A 26,548-nucleotide genomic window follows, 5' to 3' on the forward strand; every position below is an offset into this window, starting at 1 on the left:
ACCACGTGATGTATTCCAGCTGTAGTAACTTCGCCCTGCTTATAGGTAGCGCGAGCACCTGCTATTGAACATAACGTTAATAATTTCAGGCTCAGAGCAAGTAGTTATAGAGGCCACATTTCGTACAACTGTGACCTACTTTAGCAGTTCTGTCGATTTGGCCTGCTAGACTTGACGGTGCCGAGTAACGCGTGAGTGTTTGATTCGTATTTGATACCATGGATACTCGTACCTTGTCAGAGGTAGTGTGTGAATTTAACGTTAACATTGTCCTAATTAATCATTGCAACTGTTGTGACTGTGCTCAGAAGTTTTAATTTGTATCGATTTTTGAAAAAAGGAAAATATTCTTTCATATAATGAATATATATACTTATTTATATATCCTTTATACATTACTTAGTACTTTTGTTTCATATGTATCCTTCATTTTCTCATAACACGCCCCCTATAAAAATTAAATTCACGAAACAATCCAAATAATAGTCTTATCCTATGACTGTTTTAATCCATGTTTAATAAGCTCTATTTTAATTATATTGGCCCGGTATGGCCAAGCGTGTTAAGGCGTTCGACTCGTAATCTGAGGGTTGCGGGTTCGAATCGCGGTCGCACCAAACATGCTCGCCTTTTCAGCCGTGGGGGCGTTATAACGTGATGATCAATCGCACTATTCGTTAGTAAAAGAGTAGCCCAAGAGTTAGCGGTGGGTGGTGATGACTAGCTGTCTTCCCTCTATTCTTACACTGCTAAATTAGGGACGGCTAGCGCAGATAGCCCTCGAGTAGCTTTACGCGAAATTCGAAAAACAAACAAAACAATTAATTATGTTGCTGAATTGTAAAGCGTATGAAATACGTGGATTTTTATTTTACAGAGAACGCATGGCGTGTAATTTTCTAGTATAAAAATATTACCAATATACATTCTAGATTACGTATTTTATGTACAGTGCTAAGCACGATACCCTGCAGAGCCCTGGCGTCATACTCTTGTTGGACTATACAGTGTAACTATCTTTTATTCAAATGGTAAAGTGTTGCCAAGTAAAAGAAAAATGTATAGAAATCTCTATTACGTCACTGTTGCAAAAAATTAATTATTTTCTATCAAAGCTTGAAACCATTAAGCTTCTCAGGTCAAACCACGACCCTTTTAATAAAGGCTGGTCGTAAATTTTAACAATTTCCAGGCTTCCAGTGATCAAGATCATGGCGTCAAAACTATGGATTAACTGGCACTATTTGAATTTTGTTTTCAAAATGCTGAAAACTTCCAATGAATATGAACAAGTGCCTAAACGCTTCCTAGGTGTATGGTCAAATGGTTGGACTTGAAAGAACCATTATCAAATTGGTGACCCTTTCAAAGTGCATGGTCAAATTATTGGATACTTCCAAGGTAAGCCTGGCATGGCCAGGTGGGTTAATGCCCTCAACTCGTAATCCGAGGGACGCGGGTTCGAATCCCCGTCACTTCCAAACATGCTCGCCTTTTCAGCCGTGGGGGCGTTATAACGTGATGATCAATTCCACTATTCGTTGGTAGAAGAGTAGCCCAAGAGTTGTTGGTGGGTGGTGATGACTAACTGCCTTTTCTCTGTAGTCTTACACTGCTAAATTAGGGACGGCTAGCGCAGATAGCCCTCATGTGGCTTTATGCAAAATTCGAAAACAAAACAAACAAACTTCCAAGGTCTACGGACAAATGGCTGGACACTTCTAATGAGCATGATTAAATTGCTTGACATCTTCAAAGTGCATGATCAAATAGCTGGCCACTAACACGAAGTATCTAATAGGTAACAATTCTAAGATACATAGTTAAATGGTTGGACATTTCGAAGGTTAACTTGGCACTTCTAAGATGCAGGGTCAAATGGTTGGATATTTCGAAGTTATACCCCTATATAGAGATTTAGATAATAAAAGAAAAGCCATATCTACTCAGTTCTACTTTATGGATAGTAGTAATTTCACTTCAAAGTTAATTATGTTGGTTTGAACACACTTATTGGCATTTAAAAAGCGGATTTCTAACATTGCTTTCTAATTGTTAATTATTAACATTCAAACAATAATTAAAGTACTGTCATTTACATTAATAAAATACAAGCTTGGAACTTACATTAGAATCAGTAAAGTTGTATTTTAAAACATTAGCACTATAATGGGTGCATTCAAAATTTTATCTTGGGACACTTCGCAGTTTAAAAAAAAATTTTGTTTGTACATTACAAACTTGCCACGTGTGTCACGGGCTACTCCTGTGTTCAAGAAGCTTTGACATTTTTTTAGTTAAAAGTAATGAATCAACATTTTCTATTAATAGATTTCTACGGTACTTTACACTTAGGTTTGACCTACAAAAAACACCCCTTCCGAGAGATATTTTGAATAGTTATACAGTCCTCCTTTCTACCTGAGTGTATGATTCTTGGGTGAGGGAAGGGTGCACATGACTGGACACTTTCCAGGAATGTGGCCGGCTGGCTGGATGCTTTTAGAAGTATTAGAAGTTATATTTAAGTTAAGAAACTATGATAATGAATCGCATCAAGAAAAAACGTGACTTATGAGAAGAAACAAAATGTAAGCCTTCGTTTAGATCGTATTTATCATGTTTTCTATTATTCTTTCTGTCATTAAAATAAGTTTGTTTATTTGTTAAGCACAATGGATTATCTGTGCTCTGCCCATGAAATTTAGCGTCGTAAGTCTACAGACTTAGCGTTGAGTCACTGAGGGCCTACTAAAACTAAATGTTTTTATTGTACGCCGTTACCTAATGTGTAGTAAATGTTGTATATTACGCTAACTACTAAGTATTGTATTTTATATTTGTGAAAGTTTGTTAAATTAAATTATTTCTAGGTATCTTTTAAACTTTTAGGTACTGAATATTAAAATAATTAAACAAGTTACCTCTTTCTTTCTTTGTGAACCTGACGGTGACCGAAGAAGGTCGAAACGTTGTTCGCTCCTCTATATACAAATTTTCTTAACCCAAACCAGCCGTTTTTACATATATAGTTTTCTCTACAAGTGGGTTTTCTCGTCATCACTGATTAATATTTGCTTTAGTTTTTGCATATTCTATATAGAATTTATTATATTTTATTTTTGTATCGTATATTGAATTAACCACAGACATGAGCGACGACATCTTTTATCATCTGTGGAAAATATTTCACCACCCAAGGAAATGAATACATCATCATTAGAACTCCAAGAAACAGGAAACTGTTTTTCTTTTTGTTTTCTTTAAAGATCTATTAAATCGGTATGCGAGGAGTTGACTGAAAACGACCCAACTCACAGAGAGGCCTCCGCGTGTCTCTCCAGGTTGGGACTGATCTTCCACAAGAAGGGGACATAAAAGTGGGAATCCCCGATGATGCTTGATGATTATAAATAAAGTTGTTTATTTCCTAGCCTCGAGTGTTCTTATTTCCTATATTCTTGTGTCTTTCTTCAGTTGTTTTAATTTTGGTTCAAATGCCAAAATTAAACAAAACTTACGCACGTGCGTACTGTGTTTATAAGACGCAGCTCCATAGGTAATAACGAGAAGCTTACCGAAACGTTATAAGTGAAGAGTGAAACATATGTTTCTAATATGAGATTGTACGACTTTTGTAGAAAATTTTTGAACAGCTATAAATGGGCAGAGTAATAATTTTATTTTGAAGGAGTTGTCCCCTCAGATTGTAAATGTTTCAGCAAGAAGAAAATAAATCTCATATTTTTCTCATTCAAAATCTACGCCAAATTTAAGAGTTATGGTTACCCCGTATTTAAATTGACTTTTTAAACATCGATTGTAAATTATTGTATTTTATAAACAACAGATACTTTTCACACTAAAACCATCTATCGGTGAGGAAACGACTTATTAAGGTGAAGCGATAACTCATGGTATCAATTCTTAGTCGGCCCGGCATGGCCAAACGTGTTAAGGCGTTCGACTCGTAATCCGAGGGTTGCGGGTTCGAATTCCGGTCGCACCAAACATGCTCGCCCTTTCAGTCATGGGGGCGTTATAATGTGACGGTCAATCCCACTATTTGTTGGTAAAAGAGTAACCCAAGAGTTGGCGGTGGGTGGTGATGACTAGCTGCCTTCCCTCTTGTCTTACACTGCTAAATTAGGGACGGCTAGCGCAGATAGCCCTCGAGTAACTTTGCGCGAAATTCCAAACAAACAAACACACAAACAATTCTTAGTTCTATGAGCTTGTAAACCTAATAGCTTGTTTGTTTAAAATTAAGCACAAAGCTACACAATGGGCTATCTGTACTCTGCCCACCACGGATATTGAAACTCGGTTTTTAGTGTGTAAGTCCGCAGACATACCACAATACTACTGGGGGACTAAACCTAATAGAAAACGCGGATATAAAAGTACACGTTTAAATATTAAGTTTGGAATGTTTGCTACTGAATTTAAAGTCAAAGGTGATGTTTCATGAAACCTCAAAATCTGTTTGGCATTTTAAGGTAAACTGATATTGCGACATGTATCAAAGAGTTAGCTTAACTAATAACGGCAGATTCGACTAGGAAAGTTTTGGAGTAATCTGTGTTTAAAATTTTGACTGGATTTTCTTGTGCTTGAGAAATAGTTAGATTGAGAATAAATTTAATAAAATGAGCAAATTTTTATTATTGACAAAAATGAAAGAAGGTTTGGTTTGTTTTAATTTCGCACAAAGCTACTCGAGGGCTATCTGCGCTAGCCGTCCCTAAGTTAGCAGTGTAAGACTAGAGGGAAGGCAGCTAGTCATCACCACCCACCGCCAACTCTTGGGCTACTATTTTACCAACGAATAGTGAGATTGACCGTCACATTATAATGCCCCCACGGCTGAAAGGGCGATCATGTTTTGCGCGACGGGGAGGCGAACCCGCGACCCTCAGATTACGAGTCGCACGCCTTAACGCGCTTTGCCATACCGGGCCAACAATGGTACTTACATAAAATACTTATTAAAACACTTTAACTTAATTAACAATGTATTTTACCACTTCTTTACTGGTAGCTTTCCAGGGGCGAATACAAAATCATCTGGCACACAAAAACAAATAAAAACCCTACAAAGACTGAAATGTTAATTTTAATGTCTGTATTAAGCTAGAATTATTATAGTCTAAGCGTGTATCATACAGAGCAACTACTTAAAATGCCAGTAGAGTTTGTGAATGCCACGTAAGTGTTTTGGGGAAGATAAATATAGTGACAGACGCCATTCTGGATATGCAATTGCTATATGTATGATTTTATTAACATTGTTCAATTATCACGCGAGAAGGTACTACATCATTAAAACCAGAGTTGACCTCCCAAAGGACCAAAAAAAGCTTGCGTGAGAGTTGCAATGATTATTCTTGAAACAAGACTCGAGTAATTCAAGTCATTCAAAGTAGACTTCCAAATTACGTACGGGTATTGATGTTTTGTTTGGCTATTATTTCAAATAATCTTCGAAATAGCTTCTGCGAGAGATTATTTAATTAAATTGGATTATTCGAGCTTTATATTCAACGTCCAAATGTCTTCGTACAAAAATTTTGTTACAACAGTTCTGATTTTATAAACATCAACAACAGCTGGACTTTCCTTATATTCCACATGACCGAATACTTCTTGGAACGCGAGCCATTTTCTATATTTAGTTGAATGTTGAGACACTTCATTAGCTCTTTTATCCCTTTGATGTTGTGGGTTTTCAGCCATTTCGTCGTCTTGTTAGTGATGTCAACTTTTATGGTGGTAAGAACCTCAACACTTACAGACTTAAGAAACTAGGAAAGGCAAGGATGATTTTAGTACTTCTCATGTTTTGTCAGATTTATAGGAAACTATATGGAGTACCGTCTGTTGGATAGGTGAACTAAAATTCGTTTGTATCAAAGGGCAGGAAATTGGACTTCTATGTTTTTAATAACACAGTAAACGTTAAACGTGCAATAAAATACATAAGTGTACCAATAATGAGACGAAAGACATTTTGTTTTCATGAAATCTGAAAACAGTAGTTATATGGTTCATTTTAATGCTGAAGGATACACAACACTGGTGTGTTTATTTTCGAAATTAGAAAAATAGAGGGTCCGATCGCCATGATCCATCCCTGTAATCCTGTATCACTGTGTCATCTTGACCTTGCATTGGCCATGTGTGTTAAGGTGTTCGACTCGTAATCTGAGGGTCGCGGGTTCGAATCCCCGTCGCACCAAATATGCGAGCCCTTTCAGCCGTGGGGGCGTTGTAATGTTACGGTCAATCCCACTATTCGTGGGTAAAAGAATAGCCCAAGAGTTGACTTTTAGTGATGAGTAGCTGCCTTCCCTATAATCTTACTGCTAAATTAGGGACGGCTATTGCAGATAGCCCTCGAGTATCTTTACGCAAAATTCAAAAACAAACAAACAAACTGTGTCATCTTCGGCGCTGATTGACAAAGAAATGTGGAAACGTATAAGAAACAGATACACAAACAGACATATTGACGTTTATTTATACAGATCTAAAGAAAATATTTGTATTTGTGACAAAGGTTCTAAAACGATCTGCCTGCGTCACTCACTTTTAATCACTGACTAGAGGGAAGGCAGCCACGATCTGCCTGCGTCCCTCACTTTCAATTACTGACTAGAGAGAAGGCAGCCACGATCTGCCTGCGTTTCTCACTTTTCATCACTGACTAGAGAGAAGGCAGCCACGATCTGCCTGCGTTCCTCACTTTTAATCACTGATTGTAGTGAAGGCAGCCAGTTAGCAGCACTATCAACCTCCAGACATACAGCTTGAAAGACAGGAAATACTTTGTAGTATCACGTAGATACGATTCCTTTTGCCCCAAGTGGTACAACGGTATGTTTGCTGACTCACAACGCTAGAAACTGGATTTCGATACCCCTGGAAGGCAGAGCACAGATAGCCCATTGAGTGGCATTGAACGTAATTACAAATAAACAATAAATAAATCGAATCCGTTTTGCCAGCTTCGAAATTCAGACCTCCACCTTATAGTTAACCGGTACTTTTCAAGGAAATGCTTTTAATCTTTCATAGTGCACTGTGCATCTCAGAGCTAAGCAGGAGTCATGCAGTATTATTATAGTCGAGTCTAAAGTCAGCGTAAATGTCAAAGCATCTTAAGAGTGTGGACAGGATATCTTTCTTTGGATATATTTTTCATATTCGTTAGCAAGTATAAAAACGTCACTTTCACTACAGACATCTGTATGATATTGCTCCAACTACAAGTATACATATTCTAAGAGCGAGCTCAGTGTTTTTTCATATTATTAATTTTCTCTACTAATAGCTCCAACATCTTACGTATGCCTATATGTTATCACTTGACAGAAATAATATCTTAATACAGAATTTTTTGTCAATTGCTTAAGATTCTCTGAATTAATTCTTTCATTGTGATTGTAAAAATCCAATGTGAATATTTTATTTCTTCTTTTCGTTATAATTATTTATTACCTTGTAAAGTTCGTTTGTTCGTTTTTGAAATTCGCGCAAAGCTACACGAGCGCCACCTGCACTAGTCGTCCCTAATTTAGCAGCGTAAGGATAGAGGGAAGGCAGCTAATCATCACCACCCATCACCAACTCTTGGGCTACTCTTTTACCAACGTACAGTGGGATTGACCGTAACATTATAACGCCTCCACGGCTGAAAGGGCGAGCATGTTTGATGTGACGTGGATTCGAACCCGCGACCCTCGGAATACGAGTCAGGTGCCTTAACCACCGGACCATGCCGAGCCCTGTAAAGTTCGTTAGGTAATGTTGACGTGTACAAAGGTGGTGCCTTTCCTGATTACGTGTCCTGACTTTTGTGGTCAACATAACAATCAAAACTCTATCTTAAACAATAGACTACATGACTGAAACAAATAGTTTCAGCTACAAGCTCATAAATAAAGATGAAAGGTAATAATATAACTTAATTAGGAAATCTATAAGTAGAGTTTCAAAATATTCTGTTTTTCATTACAACAATTGTACTGGGCTATATCAGATAAAAACAAAGAAAGTTGGTCTACTGTGGTCTCTCTTATAAAGCCAGACGTGGGCAGCATAGAAGTTAGTGTAGCTCCAAATCTTGCTTCACACTATGGAATACAGTGTATATAATAAGAATGACAGTCAAATTCCATTATTTGATTAAAATATTCCAAGAACTTGGGGCGAGTTTCTGTTAACTATCGATTTCCCTCTAATTTACCAGCTTAAAGTAAAAAAAAGGCTAAGGCAGAAAGGAGTCTGACATGGCCTGGTGGTTTGGGCACTCGATTCGCAGTCTTCAAGTAGTGGACTCGAATTCCGTCATCAAACCTGCTCACTCTTTCGACCGTAGGGGCATTTTTATGCAACGATTAATCTTACTATTGGATTAGTATGAGCTGGTAGTAGATGGCGCTGCTAACTGCCTTCCCTCTGGCTTATCATTTCTAAACTAGGGACAGCTAGTGCGGATAACACTGTTCGTAATTCAATAACAACAACAGAAAAAAAATTTGTGTATATTAGCGAATAAGTGAAACAAACCAACCCCCCTTCATGGCCTTACACGTGCATGACACTCGTGTTATGAGGTGAAAACAGTTGTACAGTAAAAGCGTTGTTGCAATGGTAATAAACCAGTTTCAAATATCGTGTTTCTCCGATAATAAGACCTACCTATAAAATAAGACCTAGTGTGATTTTTGGGGATAGTTTTAATATAAGCCTTACCCTTAAAATAAGCCCTAGTTAAGAGTGGCAGGAAGAGGAAAGAAATAAAAAAAAATTAGTTTAATAGTTAGTTAATTAGTTTGTTTAAGTATTAATCAGTTAGTTTAATAATAGTTTATTTTAAATGGTTAGTTTAATAGTTTTACTTTGTAACTTCATTTTTTTAATATATCAAAATAAGACATCCCCCGAAAATAAGCCCTGGTGTCATATTTTGGAGTGAAAATTAATATAAGCCCTGTCTTATTTTCGGAGAAACACGGTACCTAACATCTTTTGAATGACTTGAACAAACTTTGTTGTTTACCTTCATACACGAAATTAATAATTACATTTTGGTTTCGTATACTACTGCGAAGTTTTCAAATAAATGTAGGTTTTTCTGGAAGGTACAGCATTTTCTGTGTACTTGCTAGCCGATATTCATGCTATCTATTAACTAAAAACAACAACTAAGTATTAAAAATAACATATCCTCAAAATATGTTGTTCAGACTTTCGAATATGATCCACAGTACAAGAAATGTTTTTGATGCAAGCAAACAGAAATGGTCACGTGTGTTATACTTAACGACAAAGAATTTATTTATTTTTTTACTCAACCAACATATTTTTTTCCCAAATAATTTTGCGTCAAAGAAAGAAACAAGACATCATCAAAACATTAAAATCAAAGGACTGTATCGGATAGATGTTTTATTACGTTATGTAATATAACACTAAACAGATTTTCACATTAAATAATATAATTTCGCTTATACACAGACTGGTTTAATATTTTATTTTGTCATTTGAAACTATGTATTTCAATTATATCACACTCATAAATACAAATCAACGAATTCTGAGATCCCAATTCGGTGATATGTTTAGTTAAATAAACAATAAAAGCGAGCAACATTAGTTAATTATTTTGAATACAAATATAGTGACTTCCATGTTACCATATCTGTCCTACTGTTGTTAAAATTAACCATTAGGTTTCAGTGTTTTGTTTAGATCTAAACACAGGATTGCAGTAAATATCAAACTGAGGTAAAAATAACCCGCATGCTCCTTAAGCACGAGCTAGAATGCCCAGTGTCTCAAGAAATGTTTCATTATTTCAATTTTACGATCGTGTCTTTCACAAGGCTTTCGTAAGTTTAATATTTTCAGAGAACAACAGCCGTCATCTCTACATTCGTCACCCCAGCTACCAAAAATACCTTCTACACTTATGATTGTCGGTAACTTCCCAGCTGCAACGAATCTTCGTCGTCCTGGAATACACGTAAACTCATAACGTAGCCGGGTTTATAAAGAGAATCAGCTTGAATAGGACATGAAAGTTAAAAAAGAAACGAAAAACAACTACAAGAACACGAGTTTATGCTCAACTGCTTAAGTTGCATTACTCGCTGTTTTGAAATAAATGTTTAATTGCTTCTCAAAGTTATAAATATTTCTGATGAAATAATTTTAAAGTAACACCGAAACGTAAATCGTTGAAAATATAAAAAAAACAACTCCAAAAAATATGCAGTGTTAGAAACACAAATATGTAAGGGTGTGACGAAATTTTCGAAATGATACTATCATGTTTTCTGCAGTTTTACTCCAACAACACAACGCTTTCGTCAGGTTCGGAGACGAAAGTAGTCATCTCTTAATACTATTATCAGCAGGAAATGGAGTTTATAGACATTAGTTTTTAAATCAATCAACAGAGGGAGTGAGGAAAATATTTAGTGTTTGTTTGTTGTTTTTGAAATTCGCACAAAGATACTCGAGGGCTATCTGCGCTAGCCGTCCCTAATTTAGCAGTGTAAGACTAGAGGGAAGGTAGCTACTCATCACCACCCACCGCCAACTCTTGGGCTACTCTTTTACCAACGAATAGTGGGATTGAGCGTAACATTATAACGCCCCCACGGCTGGGAGGGTGAGCATGTTTGGCGCGACTCGGGCGCAAACCCGCGACCCTCAGATTACGAAGCGCACGCCTTAACCCGCTAGGCCATGCCAGGCCCAATATTTAGTGTCTCGACTCGATGAGAGAATACATTATTAGCATTACTGACTGACATGTAAACAACTCATTGAAATACCAAGCTTTAAGCAATAATAAACGTAAGTTCTTATGTCCAAAGCGACTTTTTAAAACTCGTTTAAAACTCTTATTTTGTAGAACAAAAGGCATACAGTTTTATTTGGGAGGGGGTAAGCTAAAATGTTTAAATATTATCATGTGATAGATGCCTTTTTAAGGTTATTTTTAATATATTATTCTGGCTAAATCTGTTTAATATATATTAGTTTTTAGAAAATTTAAGAAAAAAGATAATTGATTTTCAATATGTTGTATACAAGTAAGTTTTGGTTGTAATAACTGTTATTATGCATAAGTTATGAATATTACTCAGAGAATTACACTGGGATGATATTCTCCTTTCTTTATACCCGCCCCTTCTTCCTTTGGCTCTCACGTGTTTCGTACATTTATAATCGATTCAAGTTCTGAATACGTCAACCTCCATGGTTAATGAAAAACCTGCATCATATGTGATAGATAGATTAGTAGATATAGAGAATCCGTGATGACGAGTAAATCCACTTGTAAAGAAAATTATATATGTAAAAACGACTGACGATGACTGAAGAAGGTCGAAACGCTGTTCGCTCCTCGACAGAGTGCTTTCTCTACCCATACCAGCCGTTTTTACATGTATAAGACATGTAGAATGTTTGTTTATCTGTTAAAACTTTAACAGTGGTTTCTGTTTTCAGGTATTGAGAGACACTAATCTATTTATTTATTAAAGGAGCATGGCCTGGTCTGGTGGTTGTGGCAATCGACTTGCCACCTGAGGTTCGCGGTTTCAAATTCCCTCACCGAACATGCCCACACCTTTCAGCTGAAGGGACGTTATAATGTGATGGTCAATCCCACCTTTCGTTGATAAAAAGTAGCTCAAGAATTGTATGTGGGGGGGTCGATTAGTTGTATTCCCTCTATCTTACCATTATCAGATTAGGGATGGCTAACACAAGTAACCCTCGAAAGGCTTTGCGTTAAATTCAACAAACAAACAATTTACTAGAAATCCTACTTTCAGTCAGAAGTTTCCCTTTTCTAACAAACATTATGTCAGTTATGTATTTTCACTTCCCAAAATAAACTTATCAAGCAGTCGAGATCCTGAAATATTTATTTTCTATTTAAATCTTTTTTCCCAAACGCTTCAACCAAACAATCATTATTTCAGGTACGTTTAAGCTCGGTCTAATCTAAAACCTTTTCTCTTTGCGGGTTTCACTCTCTTGAAAGTACAACCAGTAACAGCTGACAATACCAGGAGTCTGCGCAAGACGCTTGTTCGAAAACTCAGTCCTTTGGGGACTGGTTTCAGAATTACCAAGGAGTGACGTCAGTTGCTTTCGTCAGTGTGTGTGGCCTCTGAAACCAAGAAAGGAGATAAATATAAAACTATAGGGATCGTAAGTTTTTGTGAAGATGCGAGACGAAACTATCTATATTTAATGTCGCCCTGTAGTGTGACACCAATTCTCCCAGGCTATATAACTCCACGATAAATGACGTCATGAGACGTTGATTTTCATCAACAAAGGAAAGTCATTTTGAGAAGGATACGTATGACATTCAACAGGGGTTTCTAGGCGAGTCATAACCCAACACCTATCGGTGTTCAGTGCCAAGTCGTAAGAAACGTGCGATAAAAATACTCCTCTGAGATTCTATGAAACACAAAACAAAAAACAAGATTTGTAAGATGTGTTCATACTTCAAATAAAAGTTAAAACAGTTTACAAAACATTGTTACCGTAATAATTTATAATCTAAATAAACAATTAATAAGAGTGTCAAGCCATACGAAAGTCGAAGATAACGTACGCCTAACATATGCGTCTTTAGATCTTGACGTTATAAAATACAACACAATTAACGGTAAACCAAAAAAGTGTCAGACATAATTAAAAAGGGTTTGATATACTAAAGAAATTCCAAAAAAAGTATATTTGATATTAAAAGAAGAATCATAAAAATAAATGTTATTGTATGTCATACATTAATAATAATTAGAGTTAATTAAAAGAACACAACAATAAATAGTGCATCAGTACACCTGTCAAATAATATAACCATGGTGTTGCTGTAGACTGTATATTTAATATTTTAGTGTTTAATTCGCTAAAAAAAAAGTTTTTCGCATGATCTAATAATTTGGTGACATTTTAAAGTTTCATGAAAGTTTTAGTCTCTTTGATATATGGAATGTTCATGAAGTAACGCAGAACATAAAAATGCTAGAAAAAATAGTTAATTAGTTAAGAGGCAATTAAAGAATATTAGTTAAGTGTGTGTTAGTCTGTGATCCAATTAGTGTATTCGTGAGTAGTTCAGTCATCATATTTGTTAGTTATTAGCGTGTTTATTACTGACAAATTAGCGAGAAAGTTTGTTTTGTTTGTTTGTTCTTGAATTTTGCACAAAGCTACTCGAGGGCTATCTGCGCTAGCCGTCCCTAATTTAGGAGTGTAAGACTAGAGGGAAGGCAGCTAGTCATCACCACCCACCACCAACTCTTGGGCTGCTCTTTTAGTAACGAATAGTGATATTGACCGTAACATTATAACGCCCCCACGGCTGAAAGGGCGAGCATGTTTGGTGCGACCGGGATTCGAACCCGCGACCCTCAGATTACGAGTCGATCGCCTTAACCCAACCTGGCCATGCCGGGCCAGCGAGAAAGTAAATGACTAGAGTTTAATTTGTGTTTGTTTGTTTGTTTAATTTCGCGCAAAGCTACACAAAGGCTTTTAGTTCCGCGATAGCAGTCCCTAATTCAGCAGTATAAGACTAAAAGGAAGGCAGCTAGTCATCACCACCCACCGCCAACTCTTGGGCTAATATTTTACCAACGAATAGTGGGATTGACCGTCACATTATAACGCCCCCACGGCTGAAAGGGCGAGCATGTTTGGCGCGAGGATGATGCGAACCGCGACCCTCAGATTAGGAGTCGAGCGCCTTAACCCACCTGGCCATGTCGGGCCATTGTATTTGTGTATAAGACCTACATTAATTTCGGAATTTATTTTGAGACTTTGTTCGTGAAGTTAGGCCAAACGGTGAAAGAAACCTGTATAGAACTTTACTGACAAAATAAACTGATCCGTCATCGATGAGTGGACAGGATTTTGTATCATTTATACCAAGTAATACAAAAGATTTCTCCTCTCAAATGCAGAAAACGTCACAATACTATTCATTCCACTGAATAAAAATTTCAGTAGGGTGGTTCCGTATACTGAAGCCCCTCAAAAAACCGGGTTTCGATACCCGAGGTGGGTAGAGCACTGATAACCCATTGTATGGTTATGTAGTAAATTCCAAACAAACAAACAGACCGTCTACTGAAATAAAAGCTGGTAACTATTAAATACAAATATGTTTTACGAGACAAAAACCAACGTCTTCTCAAAAGTTCTATCATTTTTGTTTCTTCTTAAACGTTTAAACTCTCTTAGTTTTAAGAGTTACTACGATATAAAGGAATCTCTTACCGAATTGTCTATTTTTATAGAGTTCACATTTTAAAGCTCACGGTAAACCGGAATTCTGTGTGAAAATCAATATATTATAACACAGTGAGCTCGCGATTTAACAATTATATGTTTTTTAAACTTTGTTATGAGCGGATCGCGCATGAGCTCACATTTGCAGTCCTTGTTATTTCTTAGGTGAGAATCACGCGATGAACTTACCGTTACATGGTGCCAAGGAACTCAGACGAGGAAAGGAGCTAACTCTGCAATAAGTTAGTTCGCTTATAGAGTTTACGTTTCTAAACTAGGTTAGGTGGTAATTGTGCAAAAACGTCCATTGTTTCATGGTATCTAAAGTTCAAGAATACATTAACGAAAAATGATTGTTCTCATATATCATGTTGCGACATATCATATAGTTACATCTGTGCACTTACACGGCACGAGAAGTCATTTGAAGTATTCAATGTTTCAACTATTTTTCGTATACAAATAAAAGGAGTGTTGTACAAACGTGTGTGTATGGAATTTTAATAAAATAGTTAGTCGTTGTATTTTTAACTGTTTGTTTGTACAACTTCTGTTTTTTATTCATAGGAAGAACTGTATGTTTCACTGGCTAGCTCGCTATAAAACTGTAGACAAAGCTGTAGAAATAATAATATGAAACGATGATCCAAATATTATATTATTTTCCTTTTTCTTTCCTTTCTGCATTTATTTTAAGGTCACTGCTGCCCAAGAAATTGGTCAGAGTGCTGGGTATTTGTTAGAGAGAGTCAACTCCACTGGTGCGAAGACAAAATTTGACATTGCTTAGAGAATGTCCACAGATATTGTAACACCTAACGAATGCATAAACTACATTGTGCACTTCCCGGAAATGTGACAATAAAGTCTAACATCGTCCAAAAGTGTGATCACTGAGCTGGGCACAACCTTTAACGTGAAAACCATGCCCCAAACTTTACAGCAAAGTCGAATAGCGGCCAAAAGTATGGCACCTGATATGGAAACGATGCCCAGAACATCACAGCAAAGTTGAATACTGTCCAACAGTATTGTCACTGATCTTGGCACACCCCAAAATGTGAAAACTATACCCAGGACTTTACAGCAAAAAATTAACACCACCCAAGTGTACGGTCACTTATCTGGGCACACTCCAGAATGTGAAAACTACGCCCAGAACTTCACAGCAAAGTTTTACACAGTTCAAGAGTATGGTCACTGATCTGGGTACACCCCAGAATGTGAAAACTTCGCCCATAACTACACAGCAAAGTTGAACATTATTCAAAAGTATGGTACCTGATCTGGAAACTATGCTCATAACTTCACAGCAACGTTTAACACCGTCCAAAAGTATGGGCACACCACAGAATGTGGGAACTGTGCCCAGAACTTCACAGCAAAGGTTAACACCGTGCGAAGGTATGGTCATAACGTAGGCACAGCACAGAATGTGGAGACTATGCCCAGAACTTCACAGCAAATGTTAACACCGTCCAATAATATAGTGCCAGAGCTGGGCACACCCCAGAAACGTGAAAAATATAGCGGGAATTTACTAAAATCTGGTCACAGCTTTAAATACAATTATTTTTGAAAAATATTTATGTCCAAGTTATCTGGCATGACTTATAATTTACAGTAAAAATGATACCAAAAGTTATTCATGTTTCCTTTCAAAATATTATAGTTTTTTTGTCTCAGAAATAGACGTATAAAACTTTTTTTTTAATTTCGCGCAAAGCTACTCGAGGGCTATCTGCGCTAGCCGTCCCTAATTTAGCAGTGTAAGACTAGAGGGAAAGCAGATAGTCATCACCACCCACCGCCAACTCTGGGGCTACTCTTTTACCAATGAATAGTGGGATTGACCGTCACATTATAACGCCCCCAACGGCTGAAAGGAAGAGCATGTTTGGTGCGACCGGGATTCGAACCCGCGACCTCGGATTACGAGTCGAACGCCTTAACGCGCTTGGCCATGCCAATATATTGAACTTATATTTGACTTAAAAATATTTCGGTATAGTTAATTTTGGTCCCATACTGTACAAATTATCATCAGAATATATTGTAGGCCAGTTTTGAGGAGATTTGCTTGTGATCTCACTTTGTTTTTTAAGTTATTATGTGTGGCTGTTTGCATTTTCTCATTAGAAACAAAACTTTCGGTAGTTATCCCATGGCAACAACAGTACAGACATTGGGTTACATATAAGTGGGACTAAAACATTTGTTTTTATGGAAATGGAAAACAAATCACTTAAGCCTGTTTCACACCATTAAACGATGTGGTTCCGTAATATATCAAAAATATAAAGTTAATTTATTTAACGAATGCTGTTAGACATGGAAATGAAGCATATGCTTATTTAAAATGATAGTTGTAGAGAAAATCTTAGAGTAGCCCAGACAGAATGTATTCGTTTCTCAAAACTTGTATTGTACATAAAGTTGGAGACTCTACAATTTATTTACTTGTTTTTTTAATTTCGCGCATTGCTATACGAGAGCTCACTGCGCTAGCCGTCCCTAAGTTAGCAGTATAAGACTAGACGGAAGGTAGTTATTCATCACTATCCACCGCTAACTCTTGAGCTACTCTTTTACCAACGAATCATGGGACTGAATGTAACGTTATAACGTCCCCACGGCGGAAAGGGCGCGCATGTTAGGTGCAGCGGGATTCGAACCCGCGCTGCTCGGATTATAAGTCGAGTGTTTCAACCACCTGGCCAATACAGATATGGTTAACATTGCACAGGTGTACGTAAATTATGCTCAGATATCTTGCACAGGATTTTGTAAATTACGATCACGTGATATTTAATCTCGTGATCTAACAACTCAATAAAATCATTGTGCTGTATAAAGTTAATTCACTAGATGTAGTTGAATAATATTGTTGTTTTAGTTAATTATTGGTTAGTTTAAATGGAGTATATTGTTATTTTGAATATGTTTTTCTTTGTCTGATTTCTGAATTGATTGAAATATTTACTAACCTGGATTTATATATTGTAGTGTTCATCAGTATGTTCTGGTCAGACACATGCTTCTTTACTGTGTTTTGGTAAGTTATCAACTTTGCCCTTCATTAGTTAGAAAGCCACAATTTAGATTTCTGTTGTTGCCAAAGTGTAATAAATTTCTGCTGTTTCTTACTTTTGGGGCCCGACATGGCCAAGCGCATTAAGGCGTTCGACTCGTAATCCGACGGTCGCGGGTTCGAATCCCGGTCGCACCCAACATGCTCGCCCTTTCAGCCGTGTGGGCGTTATAGTGTTACGGTCAATCCCACTATTCGTTGGTAAAAGAGTAGACCAAGAGTTGGCGGTGATGACTATCTGCCTTCTATCTAGTCTTACACTGCTAAATTAGGAACGGCTAGCGCAGATAAACCTCGTGTAGCTTTGCGCGAAATTATAAAAAAAAAAATCACTTTCTTACTTTTGTTGTTGTTATTCATCCATGGTTGTATCGGCGAACTGCTTTAGATTATTAGAACTGTTTGCAGTTTTAGTTTTGTAAAACAGTATAGCTGCTAATTGTATGGTAGATGGTTCACCATTTGGGTAAATCGTGCTTCGTTGAAAGTATGGTAGGCTGTCTGCGCTAGCCGTCCCTAATTTAGCAGTGTATGACTAGAGGGAAGACAACTAGTCATCAGCACCTACCGTCAACACTTTGGCTATTCTTTGACTAACAAATAGTGAAATTGGCCATCACATTATAACATATCCCCACAGCTGAAAGTGCAAACATGTTTGGTTGGACAGGTATTCGAGCCCACATCCCATAAGTTAGTTTATATACACAAGTTTTTTCATCAACGGATAACGAAAGGCCACCAAACATTAAAAGAAGCACAGTGAAAGGACAGTAAAGAAATAGATGTACTGTTGTGGAAGAAGTTCATGTCTATAGCCCGTACTGTGGCAGATTTGTTCGTTGGCATATTAGTTAGAGCAGACACAAGGCATGCAGAGTGTATGGAGCATTCCAATAGCTGTATCTATACATCACAGACAAACCTACTGCGTTAACTTTATCAGAAGTCTGAGATTGAGATCTTCAAGTTGGAAGAAGACAAAAATGGCGACTCCTTCAATAAAGAGGAAAGAATTGAAAGCATTTATCTGACTATACCTCAGGTTAAGAAGATGACCTAGGAAAATCAAAACGTTGTTCTCTTCTTGTCAGTAAAAGTGTTAATATTTATACCAGCCATTCTGAGATATATTTTTATTTCAAGTGGGTTTCCCGTCATCAAGTAATTATCTGACCGTGTATAACAAGCCAGATCAGAAATAATTGGAGCTAGAAACAAAATACAGCTCCAACAGTAGGCTAAGCCCTTACCTGTGGCGTTTTAATTAATATGGGTGGGAATATTCAATCACAAAAAACTAGAACAGATGAAGATAGCAGATGTAATGCACAGAACAGCTTGCAAGACTGGAAATGACATCCAGATGCTCAAAATCACAATTAAAAAGGCATTGTGGCTTCGCTCCTGTTTTCTGAGCTTTCAGGTGGTATTCAAAAGTACAAAGTATGCCCCATTTTTTGCTTGATTATCATACAGTTGTAATGATTTTTAAAATTAACAAAATTAAAAAAAAAATGACTATCTTTGCTTTCCAAGTTGCTGAACAGAATTTCACTAAAGGAGATGATGTTTCTGAGACTCACTTCATAAAATAAGATGGTCTGGCGGTTGAAATGTCATTGCGTGAAAGAGTATCGTGATTCTTTCTTTCCAACTGACATTTTTCTAAAGGAAACATTATCAGAAGTTTCGAGAAAATCAGTCCCATTATTTAGTTTAGCTGCTAAAATCCAAAAAAAAAACATGCTGGCTGGTCCTCATTTTGTCCTATCACAAACACCTGGAGAACTTTCACAGTTTTATATTCAGTGAGAGAACTGTTTCCTCTAAATACATAATTATACACAGTATTAATAGCACAAATGTCAATCCTTGTTTATTGGAATTTTGGCTAAAAAGTTGTTGTTTCACTTAATGCTGTCAGTGATTATTTATTTTGTAATTTCTGACAAAAAGGTTAGTTTGACTACTCCTAGATAGCAGCACACTACGGGACAACAGTTTGTTATGAACTACTAGTGTGTGACAATCTTTAATATTGACAAGTATTTATGTCAATATACGTGTATAAGTAAGTATACGGATGTGGTTCCCCTCGTAAATATGAGCATTATATAAAGTCATTTAGGGGTGTTGTGTAACAAATATGGCTCAATTGTACCAAAAATACAATTATAAGCATGAAAACAAAGGATTTGATCCGAGATCTTAAAATTATGCGAGATGAAAGACTTACAATTATTGACTTGGAAGGTGTTACTCACAGATATCTATTTCCACTAATGGTGGTAAGAACATATTTTAATTTTAACACCACAATATTTGGCAGACGATGAATTTTCATGAAGAGATAAGAGTTACAAAGAAACTCATTACATCCAAGTCAAAACAGTTTTACTTTTTTTTTTTTGTAAGTGCAAGATATTCTGATTGGATCGAATCCAAACATGCATAAATATATGAGCTTATCGGTAATGAATGAAACTTAAGAGGCAATTAGACTGTAAAATGGAATTATTATTAATAAGCAGTTTTACTGAATATTTTCTTAACACTGAGTAGAAAGAGGCAGAAAGTAACACCCACATGGTGGGAACTTTTCAATACGAAGTAACAACTAGTACTAAAATTCTCACTGGAAGGAAATCCCAACACGTTGATATGGACGAGTCAACCAGGACATGAACCACAAGCACAATTACCACACTGGGTGTTCAGTCAACCAGGACATGAACCACAAGCACAATTACCACACTGGGTGTTCAGTCAACCAGGACATGAAACACAAGCACAATTACCACACTGGGTGTTCAGTCAACCAGGACAAGAACAACAAGCACAATTACCACACTGGGTATTCAGTCAACCAGGACATGAACCTCAAGCACAATTACCACACTAGGTGTTCAGTCAACCAGGACATGAACCACAAGCACAATTACCACACTGGGTGTTCAGTGTAGATGGATTAGCAATCTTTAAATGTCCATTTGACTCAGATAACAGTCATTAAATTATGTAGTTGAGATCCACTAACCCAGTTCAGTTGTGAGATTAGTTGTCAGACACCATCATGAGTCTTCACATCATGAATTTGGATACACAGAAACGAGTTACCTCTGTATTTGACTGGTTTCCAAAGTTTTAAAAACAGTAGCAATCTGTACTTCCATCATAAGATCACATCTACCTCCCGAATGTGGCATTTGTTCCCAAAATTATTCAGAAACAATAACCAAAAGAGAAGTACTGGACAAGATAAGAAGTAATTAACTCTGAAGATAAAAATAGGGCATTTCCTGGTTGGGCAAATTTAAACAGATATAACAATTATACACACAAACAAAAAACATAAGATATGTACAAAGTAATATTTGTTGTTTTAAAACTGCATTCAAATGTTATTAGCCACACCACATTAAATATTTTGGTGTAATCCATATAGTGATAATGTACCTTGTGATGATATACATCCTAAAAAAATGTCATTAAACATTTTGGTGTAATGCATATATATCTAGTTATGATGTGCCTTGTAATGATATACATTCTAAGAAAGTTTCACAGAACAATGCATGATTCAGTAGTTTATCTACTTTATAAGTTCATGTTATACAATACATCATCAAAATAAAAGAATAAAAGTCTACTTTTGACAAACTGTTTACATTTAAAAAACACACCTTTCTCCATACGCAGAAATACATTAGAGTGACAAAAACATGCTTATATTCTCCACCTTTTCTGTGAGTCTATCATCTAATGTTTACACACTCTTACATTGTATCAAAAAATTCATAAGGAAATTTTATCAGTAATGCATAAGAATTTCCTATCAGCTAGCTAACCAACCATGGAACATATTGCTGTGTACTAAAGACAATTACACAATGTTTCCATAAAACTAGAATTTTGGGCTCTTTAAGTGTGACCTACACATATAGGTTGATTTATCACAAATACCAATACATTTTTGTCTAATTACCAGGGCAGCAAACTGATTACGTTCATAAAGTAAAAACGTCTCAAACCACAAGACAAAAGTGGTAATCTCCCAACCCAAAAAATGAGGATAGTGTTTGGTGACTAATATTTCAGTGATGAATTTTCAAAAACGTTAAGAGGGTTTAAAACTTTTTAAAATAAATATTGTATCATGAATCTTCTGCTCTCAAACAACTGGAATTCTCTATTTCACTGCCTTTCCAACCACATTATTTGGAAGGAAATATGGAATTATATTTGCAAAATAAATTTTATGGATCTGAAAAACATGTCATAAGTTATTGGAGATATTCATAAAGTTTTTAGAAAATGTAGCATAGTTATGATTCTCTAAATTATTAATGGAAAATAAATATATTTTAAAAAATTCTAGCCAGCAGTAGCTTAGCCAATATAAAAATTATATACACGAACTCTGGGTCAAACCTTTATCACTTGTGAAAACAATTACATTTTTACTTATTCAAAAAATTCATCATTCTTGTCAATATTATTTTGTAATATTTATCAGTTCATTTACACTCTTCAAATAGGCCTAAAATGTGAAACTGCCAGCTTTTCAACCAAGTGATCTGCAATGACAGAACAGGACAAAAATTACAATAGCCTAATTTGTCTAAAACAGTAACAGCATATGGAAATTTTTCAAAGCATTATGAGCTCTTTTTTAACTTGTGAGAACTTTAGCATTAGTTTTTAAAATAGTTACACTATACTTGAAGATGTTTGTTTGATGTTAAGAGCAGAGCCACACAAAACATCATCCGTGCTGTGTCGACTGCAGGGGTCAAACCCCTAATCTTAGTTTTGAAAGAGCCACCAGGGTGTTATTCTTGAGTAAGTCATCTTTCTCAACTTCATAGCCGCTTAATATTGATGTCTACAATTAGAGAAATCACTTATTCTAACATATAAATATTTCCCAACACACAAATCCTGGATTGTAAATGTGAAACATAAAACAGGGAAATATTTCAATAATTTTTTTTACATTTCAAAAATATTTTCTTTTCCAAAACCGTTAGTAAATTAATTATATAGAATTCTTCTGAAGTTACACAACAGTTAACACATTCATGTACTAGAAAGGTGTGATGGAAACGTTAACATTTCAGAAACCATATGCAGTCTACAAATTGATTATAACAAATTCAAACATAAGTGGCTTTTGCTGGTGAAACAAAAATACACTCAGAGCCAGGTAATTACAATCTCAACTTACCAGGTTATGCAGGCAGGATTTTACTTTTTTCCAAACAAAAAATCAAGTAGAACAAAAATCAATTTGTATACTGCATATTTTCTTTTAAATGTTTTAATTATTCATAATCACATAAATGTACCCTACTGTTTGTAGCAGGACTGAGTAGAAGTACTCTGATTGTCACAAAGAATTCTCAAACAGTGATAAAATTAGTTTATACACTTAATTTTGGCTAAAACATGTGGATAATGATTCGTTTGGTTTGTTTGGAATTTTGCACACAGCTAATCAAGGGCTCACTGCACTAGCCATCCCTAATTTAGAAGTGTTTCTTTTCTATAGCAAAGTCATAACATGCTATTTGCTGTGTCCACTGAGGAGAGCTGAACTCTCAATTGTAGCGTTGCAAATACTCTTACCACCATCCCACTTGGAGATACTTTAATAGTGATAAACTAGAGAGAAGGCAGCTAGTCAACACCAGCCACTGACAACTCATGGGCTACTTTTTTTTACCAATGAATAGCAAGCTTGATCATGACATTATAATGCTCTTATGGTTAAAATCGCAAGCAATGTTCAGTGTGACGGGTAAGTGATGAAGTTCGCTAAAAAGTCAGTACATTTATTCTCAAGAAAAATGTAAAAGTTTGTAGTTTTTTGCACCTTCTAATGAGCGTGTATCTGAAGAGTAACCTTAAAGTGTCGTAGTTAAAATACTTGCAAATTTATTAAAAATTAGTTCTTTTCATACTCAAGTTACAATTTTCCAAGTAGCCTTTCTCGAAGGAAAACATGCACCTACAATATTGTAGCTTTTATCTATATATTCCTCAGCTAAACAAATCTTCAACCCCTCAGTACCAATAATTCTCTGCGCAACCAAGACACAATAAAATTATTTTATTAATATAAAAGAAATTTTTACCTGTATGAATATATCTATAAACAAACTGCTAAATATGACAATTCTGTACTGGTACAGGATTATATGAAATGTAGAATACCATCAAGAAATCATGCTGTAAGTTTCAAGTTTAACAGAATACAAAAACAACCTGGTACTGTACATTTAAACACAGTTTTGGAAATGTGCTGACGTACCGGATATTTTATTATTTGCTCTTGATCAGTAATTTTTATTAATAAAACGTGTAAAACTCTTAAGATCACATTACAAATACACATAAATCAACAAACAAGAAATAATACAAGGTATCCATGTACTACACAACGTTGGTATCAGCAACAAGCACCGAACGACTTGTGATTATGATGAAGTTGGAAGTGGATCAGCAGCACAACTATTTCACAAAATATCATCGATTTTGATAGATTTGGAGACGGATAATTCTACAAGTTGAAAATTGACAGTTCCATGGAAATACAACCAGTCTTCCCAACGTTTAAGTAATCATAACAAATTATACAATCATTATTCTTTACATTAATAATTTACCTAAACGTAACATAAGAATATTTGCTAGTTTTACATGACCTCTCCCTTGCTGATATATTGGTTTGGTCTAATAACTAGTAAAGGCACTAGTAGTGTATCATACCAAAATAAAAATGATTATTTACTTATACTAAATATGACAGAAAACATCAGTTCTGGTGAATGTTTCAAAAGGATAAAGTAAGTGGCAAGTTAACTTTATTGGCTGTTCTTTCAGTTATTACTACCAATGTGAAAGAAACATATCTGTATTATTTAAACCAAAAGTATATTAATGGCAGAAGAACCAAGTTAACAAAGTCCCTAACCTAAGGATTTATAAGTTTTCCAAAATTATATACACAAAAATGAGCACGTCTCTGAAAACTAATTATAACTTTACTACAGTTGTTTGTACTTTGAAACCATGATAGTTGTTACTTTTCCTTTTAATGGACTTTACTGGAATTCATTATGACATGAATCAAAATCTAACTGAGACTCTGAGTTTTAAAATTAAACTTATTACTTCATAGCAAATATTTTTTTCATTAATAAATATAAGTTCTATAAAATTGAGAGTAACTTCCTTATTTCAACAATGCTGGTTATGAACATGGATTAAATATCATTAAACCTAACATTTAGGTAGAACTTTATCAGTTTTCCTAACTTCAACCATTTAATAACTGTACTTAAGGTCTCTAGGTACAACATATAATACTTTTGAGTTTTAGAGGCAATGAATGAACACCAGAATAAAACACATTCCTAAACAGAAGGGAATGGTTTGTATGACAACATATTTGTACTTGAAGACAAAACTTATAGAACACTATAACTGGTACTAGTTGATTCTATGGTATCTCCATTTTGTTTTTATCATTTATACTTTCCTTACCCTATACGGGGATAAAACGTAAAATTTACCATCATATTAAAACCATAAATAAAAACAGTCACACAAATCATTAAAACAGTTAATGTTCATATTCTTGCTGATTATTATAAACTGACACACACAAACAATGTAATTAAACTCAGAACACAACAAATCACCTGCCACTTTATAAAAAAAAATAGAAATAAAAAACATTGCTACCCAGCAGACCAAATTCTGGCTTTATAACAGACACTGAATAATTAATGGTTTAATCTTAACATCAGTGAATTTGATGTTTGTGTATGTGTGTTGAGAGACAGTTGTTTTTAATTCTTCGGTACTTTATTGGTATACATGATTCTTCTCATAATCCAAGTTCTTCTTATGAAAAAATTGATTTAAATTATTAATATAAAGAAAACTGTATTAAAAAATTAACGAGGCTTAACCCTTAACTTATTCACACTTTGAATCTGTTTGTAAAAAAAAAAAAAAAAAATATTAAGATGTTCAGAACCTTGTTTTAAAAACAAAGGAAATTACACATCCTTATTAAGGGAAAAATAAGCTGAACACACAGGATGAGAGCCCAAAACTGGAGTTGGTTCTTCAATATGAACACAGTGTTGGTCAGCCAGTCAGTTCATAAAGGTTAATTGGTGATAGATGCTAGACAGCTGTATTTGAACTTGAGTTATAAGATGTGGACTGGCCTGGAAAGGAATTGTCAACATAAATCATCAAACAATGAACACATAAAACCTACTAACATGAACACCAAGTCACAAAGAAAGATAGGCAAATACAACTGAAACAACTAAATTATGATGAAAATTAATTCAAGCTTTATGGGTTAAATTTAGTTTAAAACTACCCTCTGTGTATCTTAGTTACAACAACAAATAAAACCTGCAAGTTTTAGAGGATGAACAGTGATCCATTGAGGACTTACACTACAAATGGTTGGTTTACAACACATATTAAAACTAACATGGCTTCCTCATAAACGTTCAAGAGATTTGTAAGAAAAACAAACTTATTTTGAATAATCCGTGCTTATCTAAAAAACTAAATAATTGTTCATACTAGTAATATTCCTTCTTGATTACAAAATACACAAACGTTGAAAACTTACAACACATTTTACAAGTTCAGAAATATTATTTGCATTAGGCTTCAATACTCACAGAAAATAAAATTTATGAAAACTTTATTTCTAATTAATTCACTTTTACTACACATCTATAATAAGTTCACCATCTATCAGTCTCTTCCTGAGTACTAAGAGCATGCTTGACTCCTCAAATAGTAATCAAATCTTTGTATTTAATCTCATTCTCCAACAGTGAGAAGAATATTTGTATCGATTTATTTTCTTCAGTAAACACAACTTCGTACATCCTCCTACTGACCATATTTACATATTTGTATCTAGTTTTATTCTATAAAAGTAAACATATTTGCAGCCTAACCAATGCCACAGAACACTGGTAACCATCATCCATGGATTCTCATTTCAACACTGCAGGTGTTCTTATGCAGTCTCTCTTTTTTTTATGCCTAAAATATCTAGTTTTTATATACTGT

At 35.4% G+C, this 26,548-nt stretch overlaps 1 protein-coding gene and 1 long non-coding RNA gene across 2 annotated transcripts in view; one reads left to right on the forward strand and one right to left on the reverse strand.

The window, feature by feature from the left end:
- LOC143256671 (uncharacterized) lies at nucleotides 1–3,433 on the forward strand. Its single transcript, XR_013031438.1, has 2 exons — nucleotides 1–242; nucleotides 3,150–3,433. It is a non-coding gene; the product is annotated as an uncharacterized LOC143256671 (long non-coding RNA).
- A 17,572-nt stretch (nucleotides 3,434–21,005) lies between these two features.
- LOC143229780 (WD repeat-containing protein 26-like) overlaps nucleotides 21,006–26,548 on the reverse strand; it is a 40,342-nt gene continuing 34,799 nt past the window's right edge. The window contains 1 exon segment of the mRNA XM_076462552.1: nucleotides 21,006–25,674. Within this exon segment, the coding sequence (XP_076318667.1) occupies nucleotides 25,631–25,674 (44 nt within the window). The 3' untranslated portion in view covers nucleotides 21,006–25,630.

This window comes from Tachypleus tridentatus, chromosome 1 (genome assembly GCF_004210375.1).
Source record: "Tachypleus tridentatus isolate NWPU-2018 chromosome 1, ASM421037v1, whole genome shotgun sequence".
NCBI lineage: Eukaryota > Metazoa > Arthropoda > Merostomata > Xiphosura > Limulidae > Tachypleus > Tachypleus tridentatus.